At 42.0% G+C, this 11,558-nt stretch overlaps 1 protein-coding gene across 1 annotated transcript; it reads left to right on the top strand.

Annotated features, from left to right (window-relative positions):
• The first annotated feature begins 479 nt into the window (after positions 1 to 479).
• LOC130404697 (lysophosphatidylserine lipase ABHD12-like) lies at positions 480 to 7,075 on the top strand. Its single transcript, XM_056609566.1, has 13 exons — positions 480 to 659; positions 861 to 979; positions 1,091 to 1,196; positions 1,280 to 1,399; positions 1,493 to 1,523; positions 1,613 to 1,658; positions 2,625 to 2,754; positions 5,207 to 5,244; positions 5,326 to 5,405; positions 5,509 to 5,579; positions 5,941 to 6,019; positions 6,109 to 6,230; positions 6,324 to 7,075. Exons 1-13 carry the CDS (start codon positions 553 to 555, stop codon positions 6,355 to 6,357), a joined length of 1,083 nt encoding a protein of 360 aa, XP_056465541.1. The 5' UTR covers positions 480 to 552; the 3' UTR covers positions 6,358 to 7,075.
• Positions 7,076 to 11,558: the final 4,483 nt, after the last annotated feature.

Raw genomic sequence — 11,558 nt, 5'->3', positions numbered from 1 at the left:
AACTTTCACCGTCAACACCAAACCCCTTCTTCTTCGCACGGCTGTCAACATCCGGAACATTCGCTAGTTCGATTTTCTCAAACAGAAGCTTCAAAATAAGATCTAGTAGTAAGTACGGGTAGCATAGAACTAACGTTAGCCAAGTGGGGGCTCCATTATGGCTAAATCTAATGAGAGAGGTACAATTGCCATTAAGGAAGGAAAGCATAGTATGCCTTGCGACTGGGCTTCGCAGTATGCCTTGCGAAACCCAGTATGCCTTTCGAAACACCTCGTGATTGGTCGATGAAACGCTACCAGGAACGCCTAAAGGGCGTTCTTGTGTCATGACGGAAACGCCCAAGCCAGATGGACCCTTCTCATGCATGGTCCTCTCTCCAGTCTCCACCTACTTGGCTCCTCCCCCAACATATGAGGGAGGTGGATTTTCGCTATATTGTATTCCCCCCGCTGGTAAGAGACACTCTCCAGGTACGCGTCGGAGTTGAGGCAGCAGTCATTTCATATTCCCTGCACATACTAACTCTACTTACTTAGTAATTACTAAGTACAATGAGGAAAAGAGTTAGGCCTACTGAACATTCTGATGGCGAGAATGTGTCCTCATCCTTTCGCATGCAGACGAAAACAACCGTTTGCCAGGAAAAGAAGGGGCTGGCGTAAGTTTTACAAACATTCAAATCATAACCATTATTGTATTACTGCAGCTTATTCAATATAACAAAGATAAAGTAGGCCTATGGCCTTACAAATGGCTGATGAGCTTATGTAATATCGATGCCCACTGGTTTTCCCCCTGCTAATAAACAACCATGTTCCCTCAGACGCTCTTTCACATACCCTTCGGTCTCTCCCTGCAGATCAAAATTCTGGTTTTGGGTAAAAAGTGCCGCATTTGCACTTTGTGCTATTATTATTATGATGCCTATCTTGGAGGAGATTCCTGAAATAATAAGGCAGCGTGTATATTATCATCGAAGTAAGTTAACTCACTGAAAATCCACCCATGCAAAAGTACCCTGTAAACAAATATCCATTAATCCTTTGTTTTTTCATTTATATAGGCTAACTTCTACCTATCTATTTGCAGTCAGAGCACCCTTTGTGTTTGATCTCAGTCATCCGGCTGAACTGGAACTAAATCACACCATCAACATGTACCTTGAACCTGAAGAAGGAATCTCCCTTGGCATATGGTGTGTTTGCAACCCAACATTTCAAGGAAGTGCTGACTAATGTGAGCTCTATTGTTGTATTATTACTACGATTGTTCCTCAAGGCACACTGTCCCGGATGATAAGTGGAAAGAAGCTCAAGGAAAGGACTCTGCATGGTACCACAGATCTCTGAAAGATGGAAGTCCAGTTATCATTTATCTACATGGAAGAACACAGACAAGGTACAAGGTTTATTTATAGTGTAACAATTAGTAACTACTCCAAACTAGTTGTTAGTAGTCGGTTCTCACTGAAATGTGTTTGCGTTCAAACAGGGCAGCCAAGCATCGCATTGGAGTGGTCAACGTGAGTAACCGCTGTGAAATCATAAAATAGGATTTTATAGCTATGGAAAATGTGAAAGGAAATCATCAAACATTATTTTGTCTCATCAGGTATTGAGTTCCATTGGTTGCCATGTGTTGTCAATGGATTACAGAGGTTGGTCCATGTCTCAAAAACCCTAACCCTAACTCAATGATATGTTAATTATATTTTTCACTGCAGACATTAAATCGTATGTGTCTAGAATTAAAGCCATTTGCTCAGTTCTCTGAATCAATTGCTGTTCTCCATTGATTTGGGTCATGGAGATCAGACAGATATCCAGCAGACCTGGCCTTGGTCGGACCAATCACAACAGTTGATCTAATATGGGGCCGCTTTATTGGCTGTACAAGCACCCTATGGGATGCACTGTTGGTTCATTTTAGAAACAACCAAGATGGCTGCTACTGATGGGTCACATGTTTCTTAGATTTGATTGGTTGTAGGTCTGTCCAATTGCGTCAGGCCTTTTTTTCCATGCCCGTCGATAACAGTGGCATAGTACAGGCGCAAGATGTACAGGTTTGATATGTTAAACGGGACCTATTATGCTTTTTCGACTTTTATGAGCTATAAACGTTGTTATAATGATTGATAGTCATGTTTAACCATACTACTACTAGTGTCAAATAATGACGTACATGCATTTCGACGTATTCCCTGCTGACAGTCTGGGGTGGCTGTGCAGAGCGCTAAACACTCGGGGCAACGTTTGCGATTCACTTGTTCACATTTCCGGGAAATCATCTACGTAGAGGCACTCCTGCCGCGCCCCCATATGCCTGGTCAAATCGGCCCGCGCACGCGCTTCAAGGAAGGTAACCAATCACAACGGAGTTGGGTTGGCAGGAGGGGGGCGAGGGGGCGAAGAAGGACGAAACGGAGCGTTGACAGAGAATGCTGAAAGCGCCCAGATGAGAGGAAGAGTTTCCCGAAAATCTACATTGTTTTTTGTGTATCGGTAAACATGACTATCAATCATTATAACAACGTTTATAGGTCATAAAAGTCGAAAAAGCATAATAGGTCCCCTTTAAATTCCCTGATGAGTTGAAGCACCATCTTTTGGTATTCGGTCAGGGTTCGGTGACTCGACTGGAAACCCCACGGAGGAAGTCCTTACCAAGGACGCTGTCTGGCTGCACCGTTGGGCTAAAGAGAACAGCGGAGGCAGCCGGGTGCTTATCTGGGGACACTCTCTTGGAAGCGGGTAAGAAAGAATTAGAACCTGGTTACCAGAATTAATGTCACAGATTATTGTAACTGTTTTCTAAGACTTGTGAATTTGTTGGTTGGTATTTGGAGTTTTTATTTTTTATACCGTTTTATTTATTGGCGGTAGTAAGCCTAGCCTTTAATCATCTGTTCGTTCCAATTGCTTCTTCTGATAGCTTGCAACCAAAGACGTCTCCTGTTTGCCTTAAATGGGGTGCGAATCGATGGTATCCTGTAAAACTCCTGCATTTCGTTAGTCTTATTAAAACGGATTGTGCAACCAACCACACAACAGGACATGATTGCGGCTCTTGTAGCTCTCGTCTCTTTCTGCATGACATGCGCGTATCGGGGAGTGATGTAGACTGATAATAATTACAATTATTTGAGAATAAATACATTTGTATTTCAACGTCCAATGCTGCCGTGAGTGAGCTTCAGGCATTTTAATATAAGTATCCGAAGAGTACTATAGCTGCAAGTATAAGCACAATTACCGTATAAGTGCCCACTCTCTGACGCAAACAAACACAATCACGCACACTAAGCCACATGCGCTCAGAGCAGTGTGGAAAATGGTTGTCAGAGACTGGCAAAAACATAGGATTTAACTCCTGTTTTCTGCATATTACAGTCTTCTTTTAGTAGAAGGGACTAGGGCCCGACCGATTTATCGGCCTGCCGATTTAATCGGCCGATTATAGTCTTTTTGAAAATAATCGGCATCGGCCAAAAAGACGCCAATTACGACCAATTTTTTTTTTAGAAATGTTATTGCGCTTAGTATCCTGCAGATTGCGCTCCTACTCACCTTGCTAATTAACAACTTTAGCTGGAGTAAAAAAGAGGAGATTGAATTTTACCGTACAACATGAAAGCACGCTCGCTCAGGCAGCTGCGCACTCACCTCACCAATGTACACAAGATGCGTTGTTTGAGCATGTTGTGCCTGTTTTTCTTTAGGTCCCAGGCCATGTTAATTTGTTATACTGTAGACTCTAACGGTGAGACCATACTGCTCAGCACGCACGTGTAAGTCACTGCTCACGAGCGCAGCACATTGGGAGTTATTTATTTATTTTACATTACACTCATTTTTGACTGTAAATGTATTCTAAAACACTCAAAGGTTCTGCATTCAATTCACATATTCGTCAAAAGTGTTTAAAGTATTTTTAAGGTATCAAAAACTACGTTTTATATGCTTTTTTTTTTTTTTTTTTTTTTTTTATCGGCCGATTAAATCGTAATCGTAATTTTTCTCTGAAAATAATCGGCATCGGCACTCAAAAATCAATATCGGTCGGGCCCTATAGTGACAAAGTAGGATAAATAACTATGTTGACATCAAGATGATCTATAAACTATCTAATCGATGAACTATAGTTTTAAAGACTAAATAACGTTTAAAAAAAACACTGACACTCATCACTTAACGCTATACGCGATGGTGTCGACAACAATGCCATCATTTTGAAGTACCTAATGGCACCTAAAGGACTTTTTATGGTCCCACGTTCCCGCAACGCAATGACCATGCAGACGCTTCGACGCAGTCGTGAAGGTTAATGGTTCTGCATCGGGTTTTAGTGAGCGGACCAATCACAGCCCTTGCTTCTGCATCGCATCGACGTAAGGTTACAATTTCTTGGAGGCGTACGTCCGGCCCTTGCGGTGGACGCAAGGAGGGTCCGCAAGGACGTTGCGTTGCGTGAATGTGGAACCATAAAGAGCCCTTTACACATTCAGGTCAGCACTGGCGACCTTAGATTCTCCTGCAACGTTGGAAAGGGAGGGGTGAGTGGGGGCATTCAGTTGGTTGCAATCTGCAACCTAACTGCTGGATGCCACTCAATTCTACACACTGCACCTTAAACAGGGATTCCAGTCAAGATGGTTTGGAAACAGAAAGACCCCTTACTCAGATTAGCAATGGAAAGCTGCTGTTTTTTTGTATATAGAGTTTTTTCCCCGATATACAGCTCCACCTACTGTTCAGGTCTGTGAACTAGCCAACCACATCTGGATTTCTGAGAATATTAATATTTGCAGTTTAGAGGGAAATTTGTGGCAAAAATATTTTGAGGGAATCACAGATTTGAAACTTGCAGGAGCAGATGTGTTAAGTTGTAATCCATAAAATAAGGTCATTTTTTATATGAATACATATTTTCTGCGACTAGATATACCAACCTACATTTCACATATCTGAAGAAATAAAAATTCTGACTACACTTACAATACTTAAGAGTACAATTAAAGCCCAAACCTGGCTAGGGAAGCAGGAAATGCAATCAAGGTTGAACTGACATAACCCCTTTTAGTGACAGGAGTAATTTGAATGATTCCAAGGTCAATTTTTCCAAGACATCTCATAACAATATTAATGATACGATTCATTGTCTGGTATTAATTGAAAAGTGATTACATTTCCTCTCCCCTTGCAGAGTGGCTACAAACACAGCTGTCAGATTAATGGAGCAAGGTATGATATGATTTGCACCGAACAACTTAGTTGATCTTTGGAAGATCACACTGACACATTCTTCATCTATGTATTTTAAAGGTGTGCTAGTTGACGCTGTGATCCTGGAAGGTTCATTTAAAAATGTACAGATGTATTGGCCTCAAAATCCCTTCGAAATGGTAATATTTTTAAACTCTCCTTGCTCTGCCTTTTCATGCAATGGATTTTCATGTCAGACCAATTTCACTGCATATCTCACCTCATCTTTTCTAATATTCCCAGTATTCATGGACGATAAAAAGGCTCATATTGAGAGACGAAGTGGGCGATATGATCTTCCCTAATGACGAGAAGTATGTTTTGATTGCTTTGATTGGTGACCCATCCAAAAAATATGTATCGTCACTTAAGAGTGACGATACTGGTTCGGCGGGAGATTTAAAAAATTCAGTACAATGTAGCTGGCAGTGCAGCTGCCTGGAACGAACAGCTCAGCTTAGCTGGCTGAGTTGGCGTGGGTGAGGGGCTATGGGGTTGTATGGGCTGGACAGCATTTTGTATTTGTAGAATATGTCACTTTCTGCATTGACTACAGATACGTCCAGCCAGGTCATTTAAAGCATTGAGCTAGTTGAAATGCTTCTCATTGTGACTTCAAGCTGATTGTTCATGACTACCAGTAACAACAAATGGCTTGCTCTCATAATGTTGCAGTGTAAAGAAGATGAGAAGCCTGCTTCTGTTCCTTCATTCAGAGGATGATCCTTTAACTACGCTTCGTAACGTTGAACAGGTAAGAAGAGGCAGTATATAACAACTGTTATAATAGCGGTAATATTATTGTTGTCGTTGCTGTGTGTGAGTTCTGGGTTTCTGTTCCAGATGTATCAGGCAGCGCTAAGTGTCCAGGGTGACAAACGAGTCAGGATGGTAACGTTTGAAGGCTTTCTAGGGTATCTGCATATGGGATTATATAAAGACCCTCGCCTGCCCGCCATCATCAAGTGAGAAACATTTCACTATACACATGTGTTAGATGAGAGGTTTGGTTGGCAAATCGAAATGATTCCGTAACATGTGGACTGTGTTCCCAACAGGAACTTTGTGGTTACAACAGAAGAAATGTCGTGAAGATCTTCAGAATGGCCTCGCCTTGCAGGGAACGATGACGTAAATTTACACATCACATGAATTGAGAGGATATACATTTTATTACGTTAATATAATTCCAATGACTTTGTTTGATTGCCCTTACATTTCTGTTAAACAGTATTGGTGCTGATGAATTGTTCACAATACTTATATGTATATGTATTGGTAAATTTATGTTAATAAATAATTTGGTTAAAAAATAACCCAGGTCTCTGAGCTTGACAATGACATGGTTTCACACAAACAGTAAAAGGCCTGCCTCTTTCCTTTTCTTTTCTTTACATTAGAGACATGTATACATATATATAAAGGATGCTTAACACTTAAAAGACAGCAATATTAATACAGGAACAGGGGATGCAGAATATCACACTGTTTCATGGATTAGTATAATGGTGGGTTTGAGGTGTGTGTCGTTATAAGCCATCAGCTTGTAGAAGGCATGCGACACCATAGTGTATCCCTTATTGCAAACCGTTCCCTTATAAGGTTCACCTGTGGGGTGAACCTCGGGAACCAGGGGTGTCAGTGCTTCTTTGGCCCATAAGGGCTTAGGTTTGGCCTCCTCCGCTCTGACCGAGAGGAGGCCCCGGGGAATACCAGGACTATTTTTATCAGGTGCGACCGATTTGTGTACTTCTCCTGCTTTGATTAACGAAAACTTTTAAAAGAGGGAGGAAACGTTACCCTTGTTGTAACGCGACATTTCTTGCACAATGTACAAAACCAGCTTTTTAGTCTCCTATACTCCCAAAATTTGCGGCAGTCTCTCGATGTGGCTGTGCGATGTACACGTCCGATAAAGTCGTTCGATTGAGGTTAGCTGGCAGCATTGATTATTTGTCTGGATTCTGATGTGTTTAATTTTTGATGATTATGGGTATTTTTGGAGCTATGCAGTCGTAAGATTTAATTGTAAAATATTTATTTGGTTTGTTTGCTTAATATAAAACAATGATTATTTTATGCTTATTTTCTCGCTTGTATTATAAATTAAAGTTAATTTGAGTTTGTTTATGCTTTTTTTTTTCATTATTATTACTAGCCTATATATAGAGGTAGGCGGGCATAGATAAGACAGCTGTGGGTACCAGATCGACTCGGCAGCCAGATCAACTCGGGGTCTTGCGCTTACAAGCTCCCCTCTCAAATTCCCTCTCAAAGCCGTAGTGGAAAACGGTAACACTATTGGAGTGCTCGAGTTATTGTTTCACACTGTTGTGAAATTATATAGGAACAATTGTTCCTATATAATAAATAAAATCTCAAACCTAAATATACTTTGGCTTTACACCACAATAACACTTGTCATTTAAAAGACTGTTCTCCCATTTACGACAAGAGACAACACTTTGGGAATTTCCGCTTCCTTTGGTGGCATCACTGATCTAGAGCCAGTGGAACATCGGATGAGAGTACACCTGTTTAGAGCAGTATCGCCCCAAGTTGTGCCAACTATGCCTTGAGGAGAGCTGCTGAGGACAATGCATCTGATTTTCCTCCTGAAGTGATAAGCACAGTCAACTACAGCTTCTACGTAGATGACTGCCTGAAGTCCACAGCCACGGAGAAAGATGCAATACATATTGTGAAAGACTTGACAGCACTCTGTAACAAAGGTGGATTCAGCCTCCAAAAATGGGAGACAAATAGCCGTTCTGTGTTGACGTCAATCCCAGGTAACATCAGATCAACAGATGTACGAGAACTGGATTTAGACACAGACCAGCTTCCAATAAAAAGAGCACTGGGTTGCAAAGGTGTGTGGAATCTAACCAGTTCAGCTTCAGGACTGCATTACGGGAACGTCCACAGACCAGGAGAGGCATTTTGTCTGTGGTCAGCTCCCTATATGATCCATTAGGATTCTTACAACTGTTCTGAAGTACATCTGTAATGAAACTAGGCGCTTTCATACCTTTGTTATCAGAGAAGCCACCAACGGGGACCAGTGGAAGTATGTAAACACCAAGGTCAACCCTGCAGATAAAGCATCTTGTTGAATGAGAGCTGAGGAATTCCTTACAAGATCACGATGGATTAAAGGCCCAGAGTTCCTCTACTTGCCAGAAAAGGAGTGGCCTGTAGCGGACATGGATCCAGCTGTGATTCCTGCTGATGACCCCGAGGTCAAAAAAACAAAAGTGAATACCATTGTCAAATATGCAGATAATGCCACACACCACTTCATCAACTACTTCTCATCATGGAGGAAGCTTAAAGTGGCTGTTGCCTGGTTCCTTCAGCTTAAAAGAGTTCTATCGCTTCTGAGCAAAAAGAGGAAAGAACTCAAAGCCGCTGAGAGCGATGAGGACGCCAGAGTTAAATGTTCTGTGGAACAGAAACTTCAGAGTTCTAAAGCCACTCTTGTAGGAAAAAACTTGACTCCACAAGATTATGATGAAGCAGAAAACAGAAACAAAGGTTTGCAAGTGAAATCGCCTCATTGAAAAGCGACTCAAACGTATTGTGTGTAGACGCCACAGAGGAAAACTTGGCAGACTTACCTGAAGAGAGGGTTATGCCAGACCGCTTTCACAAACGTGGGAGTTGATTTTTTGGCCCAATCGCAGTCAAAAGAGGAAGAAGCCTTTTAAAAAGTTATTGAGTGCTCTTCACCTGCTTGACCAGTCATCCGGTGCACCTTGAAGTGGCAGACTCCATTGACACACACTCTTACATTAATAACATACAGTGATTAATTTGCAGAAGAGGCCCTGTGTCGAGTTTGAGATCCGACAACGGCACAAATTTTGTGGGTGCGAACAAAATATTAAAACAAAGCCTTGTAGAGCTGAACAATGTGAAAATCCAAGATGGAATCAAGTGGAGCTTTAACACACCAGCTGCTTCACATCAAGGTGGTGTTTGGGAACATCTGATTCGCTCAGTACGAAGCATGCTCACCTCAGTTCTTGGACAGCAGGTATTGAACGATGAGGGCCTGCAGATGCTGTTTTGTGAGGTAGAGGCAATACTAAATGACAGACCCATCGCAGAGGTTTCGGATGACCCCAATGACCTTGAGGCCTTAACATCAAACCATATTCTTCTGCCGATCTTTCCAACAGGACTCTTTGAGCAGAGTGACCGCTACATCCGAAGATGTCTACTTTGTCTGATACGACAAACGACAGAGGGCAGAAAAGATTGAACACAGGTAAAACTGCAAAAAGCTTGTCAAAAGTTTGGCGTCAGATCCCCTACATTTTATGTTTTTATTTAGTTTTTCATACAAATGGTTTTGTATTGATAAAGTGAACTGATGTAAAATCAGTTGTGGTGCATTTTATTCCATTTCTTTAAAATCGCTGTGATGTACTAAAGTGAAACATGGGAATAACTGGACTGCATCGAATAATTGTGGTAATGCACGCTGTTGCACTTTCCGCAGCCTCCACTGCTGTGCTTTCCCTTGTGAATGAAGCTCAATATCTCCTGATCAACCAGGCCAGCGTGGACCTCATCCAGGAACAGATTCGAAGCAGGTTAATTTGGTTTTAACACAAAATAAGTCCACGTTTTTCAATGCTCTGAGATTAACAACAAATGGAAATGGATATGCCGTCTTCCACGTTCTGTGTCCGCTGTTTGCCGAACAGACAGGAATCCTCGGAAGACGGCCAGCCTCTCGAGAGACAGGATCTCATCAGCGGCTTTCAGGCCAATTTGGTTGCCGCTGGAGTGGGGCCATTCGAAGAGGGTTCTTGGTCACAGCTGATCATCGGAAACGCTCAAATTCTTGTGAGCTGACGCATCTGATTGCATTTAATGAATGAATGACGGAATTAATCGATTGGTTGTGGGGCTGCATGGATACATGACAAAAAACACAAAAGATGAATCCAATACAACAAGGGCTTCCATAGTGCGCTTATGTGCTTCTTAAACACTAAGGTTGGAGGTCGATGTGGAAGGTGCCAGATGATCTGCGTGGATCAGGACACTGGGGCTAAGAGCAAGGCTCCTCTTCTGGCTCTCTCAGCCTGCCGCTCGGGGAAGGTTGGTCCAAACCGTCCCTACTTGCTTTTACAGCCACGTGCACAATGTGGATGTGCACGGCGTGCATCTACAGACAATGTATTTTGCATAGTGTGTGTGTGTGTGTGTGTGTGTGTGTGTGTGTGTGTGTGTGTGTGTGTGTGTGTGTGTGTGTGTGTGTGTGTGTGTGTGTGTGTGTGTGTGTGTGTGTGTGTGTGTGTGTGATATCTTTATTTTCTCTATCTGACCCTTGGAGTGTACCTTAGCCGTCAGATTCAGGGAGACTCCCCCTCAGCCCGGACTCTCTCTGTCGGCTATGCCGAATATTTATTTGCATATGTATTTTCACTGTAACCACTTCAAACTTTCTCCTGCTGGCAGAGTCCTAGAAAATAAGGGTTTCTTTGCATGTACATTTTGCTAATTCTAGCCACTTGTTTTTGTCAAGTCACAGAAACTAAATCATTGATCATGCACACACAAGTCCCTCTCACTTTGTAGGTGGTTATGCAAACACTCCGCACAAGTGATTGGATTCATAATTTTTATCATCACTAGTCAATCATTACAGATAGTTCAAAACTATTGACAGGGTCAAAAGGTGGACTTGCTAGTTGACTTCTAAATGAAGTAATATGAGGACATGTAGGCTATTTTTACATCGTCAAATCACGTACTAAGTTAAATTATATTCAGAAATAAACTTCTAAAAAAGGTTTTGCCGATCAACAATTATCGAACAAACATACAAGTATTTGTATTGAGCTGTTGCAGAATGTTCCACATATATCTTTATTTCTGCAACAGAAATGTCCGTTTTAATGGGAATTCCATTTTTGTTTATGCTTTGTGTGTCTCTGAGAAGGAAGAAATAGCTCGTTTCTCTCCATTGAGACCCATTATTAGATTACGAGCTCAGTCAGAGGTCTCATGGGGGTCTACCGGAAAGGGCGGACTTACAAGCTAGCCGTTATTGGCGAGGGTGAGGGCGGGACTTTCTGATGCATGGGTTTAGCGGCGAGTAAGAGGGACACAAATCTAAGGGCCATCCCTTTCCGTCTGAAATCCATGGTTATGACTGAAATAGAAAAAAAATAAAGATGTGTACATGTTTCGGGCATATATTTTGTCACAGTCATGCTTTTCAGGGAGTCGGCTGCTCATAGGAAGTAAAGACTGATAATTACCCGGATAGCGAT

Source organism: Gadus chalcogrammus, chromosome 15, assembly GCF_026213295.1.
Source record: "Gadus chalcogrammus isolate NIFS_2021 chromosome 15, NIFS_Gcha_1.0, whole genome shotgun sequence".
Taxonomy (NCBI): Eukaryota; Metazoa; Chordata; class Actinopteri; order Gadiformes; family Gadidae; genus Gadus; species Gadus chalcogrammus.
This window is presented reverse-complemented; position numbering and strand designations above follow the sequence as displayed.

Bases quoted from the DNA above. Each gene is read 5' to 3' on its own strand.
- LOC130404697 (XM_056609566.1), top strand. From the start codon at position 553: ATGAGGAAAAGAGTTAGGCCTACTGAACATTCTGATGGCGAGAATGTG. The intron at 660-860 runs GTAAGTTTTACA...CTCTCCCTGCAG, and splicing joins CAGGAAAAGAAGGGGCTGGC to ATCAAAATTCTGGTTTTGGG. The intron at 1,524-1,612 runs GTGAGTAACCGC...TTGTCTCATCAG, and splicing joins ATCGCATTGGAGTGGTCAAC to GTATTGAGTTCCATTGGTTG.